The 13,503-nt window shown below is 37.2% G+C and overlaps 1 protein-coding gene across 9 annotated transcripts in view; it reads right to left on the bottom strand.

Moving 5' to 3' along the window:
* NCKAP5 (NCK associated protein 5) overlaps positions 1–13,503 on the bottom strand; it is a 380,374-nt gene that overhangs the window by 161,536 nt on the left and 205,335 nt on the right. For all 9 annotated transcript variants that reach the window (XR_001863945.1, XM_017740231.1, XM_017740229.1 and 6 more), the window contains one exon: positions 11,924–12,057. Coding sequence is in view for 8 of the 9 variants with exons in the window: in XM_017740231.1 (XP_017595720.1) it covers positions 11,924–12,057 (134 nt within the window). In the remaining variant the exon portion in view is untranslated. The remainder of the gene's footprint in view (positions 1–11,923; positions 12,058–13,503) is intronic.

Below are 13,503 nucleotides of genomic sequence, written 5' to 3'. Positions count from 1 at the left end.
AGACGATACTCTTCTTTGGTTTTTTTTCTATTTAATCCCAATGCATTTATGAAATTGAGAGCAATACCATTTACAGAATAGCTAGCAATGTTTCAGGTTTGTCTATGTAGCAGAAATAAACAGAACTAGCACAAGAATTGGCTGGCCCTCTTTAAATGTTAAATTAACTTCAATACTGCAGACATAAATTTCTGTTAGAATTACATAAGAATATACAGAGACTAAACAAGATGCTTAAAATAAAATATGTTCTTATCTACTATATTTATGGGATAAAGAAACCCACTGTCCCACTTCAAATTAAGCATCAGAATGAAATCACATCCTCAAAGGAATTAGTTAAACAATCCTAATCCTCCAGCTTCTAAATCCAACACTAACTCTCAGACTTTATACTGTTTAATCTGAACAGTGAAGAGGACCATCATCTAGTTCTCTGAACAACATCATGATTAACCCTTCAAAATGAGAACCAAGGCACAGACTGAAGATTCAAGATGAATCTTCCAAGATTCCCACACCACATCAGAATATTTAACTAGAAACATGACTAATCATACGAGCTTTGCCGAACAGCAGAAACTCAGCAAATACCAGTCTGTCCTGACTGCAAGGATTATAAAACTGGCCATTCAGAAATTCTGCTGGGTGGTAGTCAGTATGTATTTGTAAAAGGAACCTGATAAAAGAGCAAACATGCATAAAGGGAGCAGTACTTGTGTGTATTACAAAAAGAGCAGCTCAGTACAGAATAGGTGTGCAACAGCAACAGTTGGACGCAATAAATATTCCTCAGTGGGCATGGTGAAATCATGGCAGGAGTATGTGCCAGGATTGCTCCTGACAAGGTGGGGCATGAAGCTTCTTGGCCTAACTTTAGACACAAAAATTTATGGGCAAAAAATACCTACCAAATAAGTAGAACAAGTCAATAAAATAGAGAAAGTGAACTAAATTACCTGGTTATAGTATGAATTACAAATTATTCTCTACCGCAGGCATATTGGTTGTATTTATACCTAGATTAATACCCATATTAAAATGCCAGATTATTGTAAACAGAGACTGTATCTTTTAGATTTAAAACATTTTTAACTACTCAATAACCTTCATAAATTGGAAAGGAGCATTTTGAAGAACCTAGACGAAATAATGAAGCAGTGAGTTTTTCTCATAGCGCAGTATTTAATTTCATTAGGACTTCATCAATGCCAATACTGCTCCATAGCATATGCCAAACTAATGATAAAAGGTTATTTCAAATTTTCATATACTCCAGAACAACAACCTCAGTTGACATTTCTCATCCTGCCAGCACTAGGGTGGATCCTGATGCCTGTGTTTCACATTGCAGTTGCCAGTATAATTGTACTTTTACACACTGGTTGAGAACACCCATACAGCACTTCAACAAACACTAAATATGTCACAAAATATGAAGCACAGGGCTCACAGTGAAATGCAGGCAAGTCCAGAACAGGAAAATATCATTCATAATTTTGCAAAGCTATAAATTTCAGCTGAATGAAACCTAGAATATTTAAAATATTTTCACAAGGACACTCAAGAAAGTACAAAACTAGTAAAACCAGTGACCTGTGATTCTCCCCTGTATACACTAAAACTGTCAACAAATATTTCAGGAACAAATCCAAATGGCCTGTTTGAAACTCAGTATTTTTTTAACATCCTACAGTAAATTCACACCAATATAAGAGACCCTCCCACTGTTCACTGTATTGGCTTAGGCAAAAGGGGCTCTTTTCTCAGCGAAGGGCTAAGACTATGATGTAAGAACAGAATTTGAGACACATATGCCTTTTAAGGAAGACATTGACAGCTGGATTGTTTTGTGGTTTTCTCTGCTCAGTTTGAGAATAAAAGCGTAGCAGCAGCAGACACTTGCAGTACATGAGAAGATGAAGAAATACTTTGTTTTTAACAGCATTCATAATCTGAGATATACTTGTAATTAATTCAGTCAAGTCCCTGGCTTTTTAATCTACTGATTACCTTGCTCTGCCTTACCTGCCTTTCATAAAGTAGTAGTGTTGGTCAGAATTTTCTGGTTTCTTACTGACTTCTCCAGTAAAAAGCAATATACACAAAGGCTTATTGTTACTTGCTTCTCATCCACACATAACCTATAAAGGATCAGCTTTCTCACGGTTTGTAGACACAAACTGGAGGGAATCTGCCAGATGAAGACAAACAGAACACAGCAATAAAACCACAATCAATTCAGTGCCTACAAAAGGGCTTTAGGATGAAGGATCAAACCTACAGCTGAAGAGAGAAAAATGTTTCCTTCTCATCAGGTGAGGCAGAGTCTCAACCCATGCCATGTTCATTCAATTAACACACTGCTGCTTGCTAACACTGATAAGGCTACTACAATTTAATAATCTAATCTGTATTCCTAGAGACTGAAAACTCAGCTCAAAACACAAAATTGGCTTGGATTTCCAGTTCTGGAATGATGTACATCTTTCTCTGCTGGCATGGAAAAATGCACAATTAAATCCTACAAATATAGAAGAACAAAAACACTAGCAGAAAAAAGGTATGTCAAGTTCTAAAATGCAGCACAACCTCCTGTGCCAAAACAAGACTACAGAAATCCCTGTTCCTTGCAGTGTTAAGCCTCATGATCTCACATCTCCTCCTAACCACTTTACTCATGACAAATGCAGCTCTTCCTTGGCATGCCACTTCTTCCTTCCTATCTGGAGCGGTGGTGAAAACCAAGAGTAAAATCCCTTATCTTCCTAGAAAGCAACTGAACTGAGATTCAGTTATCATGAAACAGAATGATGCAAAAGAAAAATTTTCTCCAAGGTAAAATGTAAACTAAGAGTGTGAAACAACATCCTAAAAGACTAAAAGTGATCTCTATGATGTGACTTGTTCTGAACTGGATTTGTAATTTTTTTGCATCATTTTGCAGCACATCCTTAATTATCTGGTTGTCACAAGAGGAGCTCATTTTTTCATGCAATACAGTATTCTACTGACATCCTTTGGACAATGTTTACAGGATAACCTACCTGTAGTTATTACACTGCATGCTTAGAAGATGGATGCTTTCTGAAATACATATTTAATTAATGCTATTTAATACACAGTTTGACTGAAGGGTAGTAGTGCCCAGTCGTAAAATTTGAGATCTTGGGGTGGGCACTACACACAGAATTAAAACCACATTAAACTGAAACAATCATTCAAATCCTTCTACATTTGCTTACAGTATCTGCAAACTGAAGCACGCATTATGACCAAAGATAATCACCTTAGGATTTTTGGCAATGCTCTACAATGAAAGCTACCTGAAATAGAAGACAGTAACTGTTACTAAACTGTGACAGAATCCCTGTGGAGTTAGGAGTTACAGTAATGTTAGTCATGTAAGTTCAGGATGATTAATGATGCCTCAAAAACTATCAAGAAAGTAGCAATTAACCCTTTACAGGCAAAGCCCACGGTAATTACTGAGGTCCCTTCCTGCCATAAGCCAGACAGACATACCTGTCTCTTATTGTTACATTTTAGTGCAGTTCCCTGGCCCTGTTCAGGAGCTGGTGAGAATCTGGTTCACCAATTTCCTTATTTATTTGAATAGTTTGAATCATGTCAGACGACTTGAAACTGTTCCACTTGTCCCTCAGTGTTTCATTCTTAAGAAGGGAAATACTTGTTACTTTCCATGGGACATTCCCGCTGCCAAGTCTAGATCCAAACCTGGGGAGAATCCGAAGAAAGACCTCACAGCTGTCTTTGCTGATGCTGATGGACTAAAACCAAGCACCTTTTCTTTTTTAAATCCCATTTTTTCTTCTACATGGCATATGTCAAGACAATGAACCAGCAACATCCATGCAGCTGAAACAAACTCCTTTTGCCTTCAGGAGATAAATCCCTGAGGACAGACCTGCAGAGCAACTGTGAAAATGTAGTATTAGAGTAAGGCATGAATAATTAGAAGAAGTAGGTCTATGAACTGATACAAGGAGAACAAATTCCACCCTGATATCTTAATAGTTATCATATACCCTTAGAAGCCAAGCTCCAAAAAAGTGTGCATCTAGTGTAATAGCTTTTCACTTTAACTATATTCACTGCAACCTTTAATAATCATATTTGAAATGTGTGCATAGAAAGAAACACACACCCAAAATGTTTTGGTAAAAGAGTAAGATTAAAACTAAATTTTTAAGTTGCCCTGTCCAATTTTGAACACTGAAAAACAAATGAACTGCTGCACAGGCTGTTACTTTAGAACAATACTGTGGAATAATTACAAGTTCTAAGATAAAATTAAAATTACCATAATAATTCTCCTGTGAAACAATCCAATCTGTGCAGGCTACGAATTGCTACTAGGTTGAAAAAATGCATTACCACCTCAAGTCAGGCAGATGAATAATTCTATTTTCATTAGTTAGTGGAGATACTTAAAAGGTTATGGAGAGCAGGATGAAAAACTGATTATATTTGCAAATTATGTATTGGTCATGTTCAAAGACTAGCTCTTTACCCACACACCAGCATTAGAAAGCCAGCTATGCAAACTGAGAGTAAAGATATGATACCACAAAAGTTTCTCACTGAGGAGAGCAGAAGTGACAATCTATAGGGCCCACCTTTGGGTAAAACAAGTGATATCAAGACAGGGACATCTTTGTGCCTGTTTTCCTGTACTGTTGCTTGTACCACTTCCTTTAGAGTACTTTTGGGAAAGGCCTTTTCTCCTCCCTGCCTCATATACACATGAAAACCAGAAAGCCTTGCTTTAAATCTAGACAAAACAAAGTATTCCTCTATTATTCTACCCAGAGAAACAACAGCCAGGATTTCATGATCTCCTCTTTTCCACTAATCTGTACCTCCCTACTACTTAAGGCACTAAACTCCCCAAAAGTGCTTGAAACACTCTTTTCCTTCTGTCCTTAATGAGAGTTGAATCATAGAATGGTTTGGGCCAGAATGGTTTGGGTTGGAAAGGACCTTAGAAATCATCTACTTCCAACTCCACTGCCATGGACAGGGATGCCACTCACTAGGTCAGATGTACAGAAGTCACACCAGCATGTTAAAAAGGATGAGCACTTTTCAAGATCAGATTTTCTCTGCTTGCAATTAAAATGGGAGTGTAGGCTCCTTGGTCTAGTTGGATGTAAAACTGTAAAGGTAAAACTTAGACTCAGTCAACTGAACCTTTGAAGGTTCCAATCATGTTCATAGAAGAGAAGTATAACTATGAAGCTCATTTGATTTTATGTCATCTTTTTAATCATAGCATTCCCTCATGGTTTAATTTGCTCTGCACCTACGACCATCAATCTGAATGCACACCACTGCCCATTAATGATACATTTACAGTTTACAGCACGAGTTTTATAGTACAAAAAAATTACTAATACAAGCCACCTCAAGCACCTAACAGGAAAACAACCACAAGAATTGTGATCATAAACTCATGTTTCTCTCTGATCCATTAGTAAAGAGGAACAGTCGATAATCTGCAAACTGCATATTGAGCATGGGTTTTCAATCATGTGACAAAAGAAACCACAAGTCTGAGAGGATCAGTACACTAAAATGGGATAAATCCATGTTGTTTGGGTAGCAATTAATGCTAATCATGAAATCAGAGGATCAGTCTCATTTATACTGATTTTAAATGTGTGTGTCTTTGTGACTCTCCAGGGTAAACGTTCACTTTGAAGAAATCAGTCCCAAAGTGTGGACAGCTCGTGTGTGACTGAGAGAAGCATGGGAAAGACCACCAGTTGTGACAGGCACATGCATTGGAGGTTTCAAAACATTCCTGTAATTTCCATATCAGGAAGGGGTCATTGATAAAAAGTGCCATTGTACAATACTACTGGATAGGACAAGAAGTCAAAGAGAGATGGAGTCACTGGACTGGTGTAGAAAACAACTCTGCTGGACAATCCTGTAGTCCACACCAGACTGATGCTTTTAAAAACAGCCTTTTATTTTACCAGAGTCATCCATGATAGATCCTAAGGTAACACCTGTTCTTTGCTGGCCTTTTTCTCACCTGTTCTTACCCAGTTGAATGTCTCTAATCAATTTACTGGGACATAATTTCTATTTACACAGATCTTTTTGAATAACTGGGTTCAAAATGGTAAATGACAATACTGTTTCAAAGGTGACTCTCCGTAGTATTATTCCACTGAAAGGATTTAAGACCTTTATCACCACACTGCCTGGGTATTTCCTCCATTTCCTTTTTAATATTCTTTTGCTATACAGATATTATGAAACATTGATAATTTTTTAAAAGTCAAAGGTATGCAAACAATCGGAAGTAGAGACATGTTCAGGTTCAGAAAGATGGATCTGATTTTCACATGAATAAACTAGACTTTGAAGACTTCTACCCAATGAAACAGGAAGCAGAATATCATTTAATGTCTGAGAAATCAGTAAAAGGCAATAGATGCAAACTTCCAGAAATCTGAGTATGATGCATACTGTGAGCACATAGACAAATACAAACCAGACACAGCATTTTCTGAGCACACAGATCACCATGTGTTTGCCTGTGGAAGATAAAATTACCTTTTTCTCTGGTCCCCATACAAGAAGCTTTCAGCAACTAAGGGCTGTCATGAAACACCACCACACGATTTACCAGTGCATCAGGGTACTGAAATAGGGCTGGCTCTTAATGTAGCCTCAGTGCCTTCAGAGTCCACAGAAGATGGAGAACTGGAGGTCCCTTCCTGTGCATCTTGAATAATGCCTGGAGCAATGCAATCCTTTGCTCTCTGAAAGTGCTACACAAGTCCATATACATCATGCAATCCAGCTTGCTGTAATTTCTGGTCCTGGCATGACTTCTGTGTGTCAAGCTTACCCTGGTTCCTCAGTCACTCTCTGCAGTCGCTCTGAGCTCATTGCTTTTGCTCTTTCTCAACTTCAGTATGAAAATATTATTTCAACCTGATGGTTTCTAATGTGAGAATGAGAATTTTGTTTTTGAAGAAAACTGAGACACCACACTCACTGAAGGTATTTCTCATGTGTATGTATTTTCAAAATAACCATATTCATACACAGAATTAAGAGTGGAAAAAATTGGGCCTCGTATCAAAAATGATAAAATTTCTGTTTTACTTCTTGTTGGTCAAACAACAGAAAACCAGCATATTTACTACAAAGTAGCCCAGAAACTGAGTGGGGTCAAACTCCATATAAACTTGGGGCAATCTCCTCTTTGGGCTTAGTTTCACGAGTTTAGTAAAGCCATTCCTTTATTTTCTGTCAGATGAAAACTATTCAAACAAAAGCTCCTAGATCTTACTTACAATAGTTCTTGACAGTTCTGAGTAACTATTATAGATGAAATATGTATCCAAGTGTTGTAGATGCCCATAAATAAAAATACTAATATACTCACCCCAACAGTGTTAATCAAAAAGAAACTTCATTCTTTAACTCTGTCAATTCTAATCAAAAGGTAAGATCAATATCCTAAGCAGTAGGTCAGAGCTCCAGAAAAGCAGCATTCACACCATGTCCTGAGGCTTGGAGAGTCCAGCAACTTCCCCCATTTATCTCTGAGCCAACCTGGTTCCCACAACAATCCTTCACACAGGCCATGCAGGGAGAATGACAGGAGGCTACTGCAGAACTACACAAACGAGAATTGCAGACAACTTCCTCTGTAGTCTCCCTCTGAGAAAAGGAGTGAACTCTCACACAGTATTTTACTCATCCCTCCTATGACAGAATCAAAGGAATGCCATCAGTAGCTGCCAGGAGAGCATTTTAATCTCTTAGATTAATCTCTTAGAAATTAGATTAAAATGTTATTATTAGTTGACCTTAGACAAAGTGACCAACCACAGGGCCTACTGAGCTGGTGTGTACTTCCCAGACGTGGTCTTTGTTGGAGGTGGATTACCAGTCATGGCAGAAAGGCCACGCAGGCCTTCTGAGAAAGGCAGAGAAAGCAGGTGTGACCTCTAGATCAAGCAGACTTTACAAATTAAAATTGATGACTCAACATCAACACGCTGATGCAAAGCATAAAAGTCTCCTTATCACAGCTGCGAGGAAAACAGTTATCATTCCCAGTCACCTGTTGGCAAGACAGAATGGAGCAAGGGGAATTAACAATCATAGGAAAAAACCACAAAGGTTGTGCCTAAACCAACAGACACACAGTCCTTTTATGCCAAGAGTTGTAGCAGTCATTTTTTCCCTTGTCAGAAGCAACAGGCTTAACCCTATGGTCAATATTAATGTGAGAGGAATATGCAGTCTAATGAGAACTGCACTCATCCCACTCACAGGACTCCGGCAGATCAAACAAGGACCATTTCCTATTTTTCCAATAACATCTATTCTTAAAAGCCTGAGCCAATTTTCCAGTCACAGACATTGGTACCGATAAACAACACAACCTCAACTGAAAGAGTCTCTGAAATCTACCCAAAAGGGATTTTAAGATTTGATAATGGGCTCTTCAATTACTGTTTCCAGATATACTTTATAATAGTGTTTATTGAATTTGTTTCATTCAGACCAAAACAGAGATCAAAGTAACTAAAGTAAAGCTACCTCTTTTACTGCTTTAACATTTAATCCCACTTTAGAGTCACCTGAACTGTTTCATTCAACAGCCAACAAGTTCTATTGCTTACTGATGTACAGCAGGGAAACACTATCAGTTTATTTGTGTCTATTAGGGTGCTTTTTAGAATGATACTATAAATCACACCTACTGCTGTGGGCAGAGGTGTTGCATTTCTGTTCCTACTCTTGTAGGAAAATGCTGAAAGCAGGAAAAGCACAGCTGAAACCAAGAACAAGGAGGTAAATGAGACACAGTGTACAACAACAAAAATGGGAAAGTCAGACTGCAGGGCACTGTCTTGGAAGAAACTGGGCTGATTTTTTCTTATAGGGTAGGTCTCTGTGCAATTGAGCAACATGCAGCTATACATGTCATGCCAAAAAGCCTTATGGAATTCAACAGCTGCAGCAAAGCCACAGATCTCAGTGGGTTTAAGAAAGAAAACATCAAGTATTGCAACTCAAGGTGAGATTATACTAAGGCAATGCAAAGATAACTGCATCCAACTACAGTGTAAAAACCCAACTTTAGTATTAAATATTTTTCCTGCAGGGTTTCTCCACACCTCAAACATATTTCACCTCCAATAAAATTAAAAATCAAATTTAAAACTTCTTGGACACACAATTCTGGAAAAGAAACTTGGTTTTAAGAGCTCTTTCAGCAGGTATCACATATTTATCAAACCAACTACTGTGTCACTTTAAGGCTCTGGCAGATTTATACAGGTGTTAAGAAAGAGAACTTTGATTTATTTCAGACTACTAAGCTGAAATATTGCTTACTTGGTAACAACAGAAACGTCAATCAATAAGAAAACCCCTCGCCTTCTGAAGTTCTCCATCTCAAATCATATGCTTATATGACAGATTAAAGTTTTCCCACAATTTCATTTAGGAATAGGCAGCAACACTCTCCTGATTACATAGGTCAACTTACAGATTACCACTCACTATTACATTTCATTCTTTCAATCATGCAAAGAAAATAGCTTGAAATGCAAAGAAATATATGTAGAAATGTCTAGGTAAATCCTCTCAGTTCAGGAATTACATATATTGAAAAGATTTATGCTATAGTATATCTTCTTACATTAGTTTATCTACATCTGAAAGACAGAATGTTTGAGCCCATAGTATTATTCTCTAGTCATCTTCTTCACTTGATATTAACATTTCCTTCCATCACCATTTGTCTCGTCCTGTTTAATTGTGCTCAATTTGAGAAAAGAAGTTGCAAATCCTTCAAACAATACAGAATTTCTAAGCAGCACAAGATTATCCAGCTTCCAGTTTCATTATTTGCTCAAGCAGGGTAAGAAAAAATACACTCATTTAGGAAGGAAATCTGTTTGTGTAACCAAATATCTGGATATTCTACTCAACATCACAAAAAATCCTTTAATATTCATCATAACAAACATAATGTTTTAAAATAAAACAAAATAGTTAAGTGACACATTCTCCTCCTAGCATCTGGCCTACACTAAAATAAAACCGCAGCCTGATGAGGCCAACAGGAGTTTTCCTCACTGGAATAACAGGGCGAACCAAGGGGCCATTATTGAAAAGTGATATTTAAGTTTGCCTTCAAACAGTTTAGCCAATGTGCAGTCGGCCTTAAAAAGAACATAATGCTGATTTAGATGGCCTTCACCTTTATCTAAATCAAAGGGACAGACATAAAGAGACAAACAACTTTAATTCAAAGAACTTGCGTCCCTCTGCTTCTCAATAGACCCGAGCACGCTCGACTGCAAATAGCAGTGGAAGAAAAAGAATGGATTAATTTGAAGATAGTGGACTTCAGGGATCCTAACTAATAAAATAGTTATTCTTTTCAGAAACATGGTAGAAATGAATCAGACTACTGCAGTTCCACAGGAATAATGAAGAGCTCTCCTGAAAAGATCTGAATACGCAACAGTTAAAGTTTTATGAAGGTGCTGGGAGTACCACTCTGGAGATTGGCTCTCCCTCACCCCGTCTTTTCTTAACCATGGCTCCATCACCTTCAAAGTTAATTTCCAAGGTTTCTAGCTATTGCAACAATAATGCTGTTCTAAAATCAGGACCTCAGGAAATTCTTCCTTAAGCAAAGGTTAATATACAATAGAGAAAAATATTCTAACCAGGAATACTCATGGGGTGGATTTATCTTGTGTGTATTACTCCAGGAGTCTCATCAGAATATGTAAAAATGAAACCAAGGATCAACAAAGAGGAATAAAAGAAAACTAAAAAAGAAATATCCTTAACATTTTTAATGGAGAATTTCAGAATTAACTGAATACTTTATGGTTTTTTAAATAGTTTTTTTTAATTCTGCAGAGAATTAATGCAAATCTTCCAAACACAAAATAACAGAGAACAAATTTTATTATTGCTATCAATGGTTTTTGCAGTGTTGCTTAGAAACCCAGATTCAAATCAGAGGAGCAGCATGGCAAACACTGAGGAAAAAAGAAAACCACAAAAAATGCCCAAAGCAAAAAACCCTAAAAACCCCAAGAAACATAACCAATGAAAAAGATAACCCTCCAGGGTTTTTTCACCTTATTAAGCTGAACTTTAGCTTTTCAACAATTCAGTGGTCTAAGGGAATGGGTTAATATTCAGTCTTGATGGAAAATATACAACACAAAATTCCATTGTCTCTTTTGATTTTTTGGATTGTTTTGTTTCTGTTCATGTGACAAAAACAATGAAAAAAATCTGTTTGATGTACAAGATCTCATCATGCATCACGAAAACAATAAATAACTCAGATCCTTACTATTATCATATGAATGGTTTGTGTTAATCCCCGTTCTAAGCTAGTTCTCTTGTAAATGGAGCTCTGTTCTAGCCCAAAGCTCTGGCCCAGACAATGCAGGAAGAGATTTGAAGCAGGTCCAAGCAGGATGAGCTTGCCCAAAGCTGCCAAAAGGCTTCACTTTTTTCCCTCTCTTTATTCAGACTGATCCCACCCATTCTTGTTTACAAGACACAAACAGCCACATAATGACTTATCTGTGGCAAGCACTTCTTGAGAAGTGAAGACCTACACTTAGAAAATTATTGGGAATTCTAAAAAACGCAAAATCCCTAGAAATGAAAATTTTCACCATCCCATAAAATGATGGCATAAGCCTTTTAAGTATTCCAACAATCATTTAGCCAAGAGCATATGATGTCTATAGAATTTCAGAGGGAGGGCAGTTTTTGCCTTAGATTAGATCCATTTTAGTTATCAACAGGTCTGAACAATGTTTCTGCACCAAAGTATGTTCTTCCCATATTCTGAATGCAGTTTACTCGTGCAACATACCTGGAAAACTGTTCCTGCAGCCCCCGCATCTGAGCTCTGCTCCGCTCTGACTCCAGGGTCACCTCCCGTAATCTTTTTTCACTCTCGAGTCTCAAATGCCTTTCTTCCTCCAACTCATGTATCAGCTTCTCACGCTGAAATACCATAGAAATGTATTCATTAATTTTACACATAAACCATGCTTTTAGGAAAAAAAAAGATTTAATTTGGGAAGAATCATCAAAAAATCAAAATAATTAACCTACTAATCCAGTCTTATCATTTTCGTGCAGCAATGTTGCACAGAGAAGAATTTTTTCAGGATATCCCATCACACTGAGCAATCCTTCCTCAGTTCACTCATGGATGTCAGCATATTGAAAAACAAACACCCACCTTCTCCTTCAAAGGGCTTTTTCTTCACCTCCATTCAAAACAAATGTAAAAATTACGTTTGAGATTTGTGACCCATCTTGCTTGAATGCAGACATGGGAAGCATGGAACAAGTCAAGAGGACAACTTGTCACCCATCTCTTAATGATTCAACCTCATGAGGAGGAAAAGAACCTGATTCTGCAGCCACTGATTTTCTTGCTTTGGCTGAGAAGAGGATTCCTATCAATAGAACAGAGTCTATTTGAATTTATTTAGTGAAATATTATGATAATGAATACGTTTTTAAAAACTGAGTACAAATCAAACCAATATGAGAGCAATAAAAGTGTCATTAATTTTACTAATAGTTCTCAAAAGCAAATGGTTGCTAATTCTTAAAACACAGGACCAAAAACCTCAACCCGAAACATACAGCACTACCTGGATAAATCTACATATGTCATGGCCTAACCCTTTTTTTTAAAAAAAGAAAGAACATAATATAAAGGGTACCTAAAGATTTTAAAATCCTATTTCAATAGTGGCTAAATATAATTTAAGAGCAGCAGAAAAATTAACCTAAAAGTTATTAAAAATGTTATTGCAATTAAAAAAAAATGTATTTACAGCCTTTTCCATGTGACCCTGTTAAATGGAAATTAAATTAAATTTTATCCTTGTGAATTTAAATGAGATAACAAATCAATAAAACCCCCAAGGATTTTACGTGGTACTACACTATGCTCTGTCAGTGATGGGGTTCCCATGCATAGGAACAGGTCAAGTCATTGTGAAGCTCCAGTGGGTTCACAGGCTTTGTGCCTGTGATGCAGGGAGATTTGCAGCCTGTCAGACAGCCTGATGTAGTTCCATGTCTGACCTAAATTTTCATGACATACTTGCAAAAATGTATATAAAAATTATCCGTACAGTTTCATTAGTAAATAACAAAGGTATCTTAGAGATAAGCCATTAAATGGGGGAGACAGGCTATTTGTACAAATCTCCCAGCTATAAATCTTACTGGATAATAATTTACAACAGCAGTAACCAGGGGACCAAAAATATGAACATTGCCAAGTGGAAAATGGATCTTAAAGACAGTGATAAATAAACAGTTGCCACAAAGGGAGGCTGCAAAGGTTTAAATGAAATATCTATATGCTTGTGAAAAAATAGGAGGACTTAAGAAAAGCTTTCAGAAGATAGTGGTGCCTACAGAAAC

The sequence above is a fragment of the Corvus brachyrhynchos genome, unplaced genomic scaffold (assembly GCF_000691975.1).
Source record: "Corvus brachyrhynchos isolate BGI_N302 unplaced genomic scaffold, ASM69197v1 scaffold126, whole genome shotgun sequence".
NCBI classification, from domain to species: Eukaryota; Metazoa; Chordata; class Aves; order Passeriformes; family Corvidae; genus Corvus; species Corvus brachyrhynchos.
This window is presented reverse-complemented; position numbering and strand designations above follow the sequence as displayed.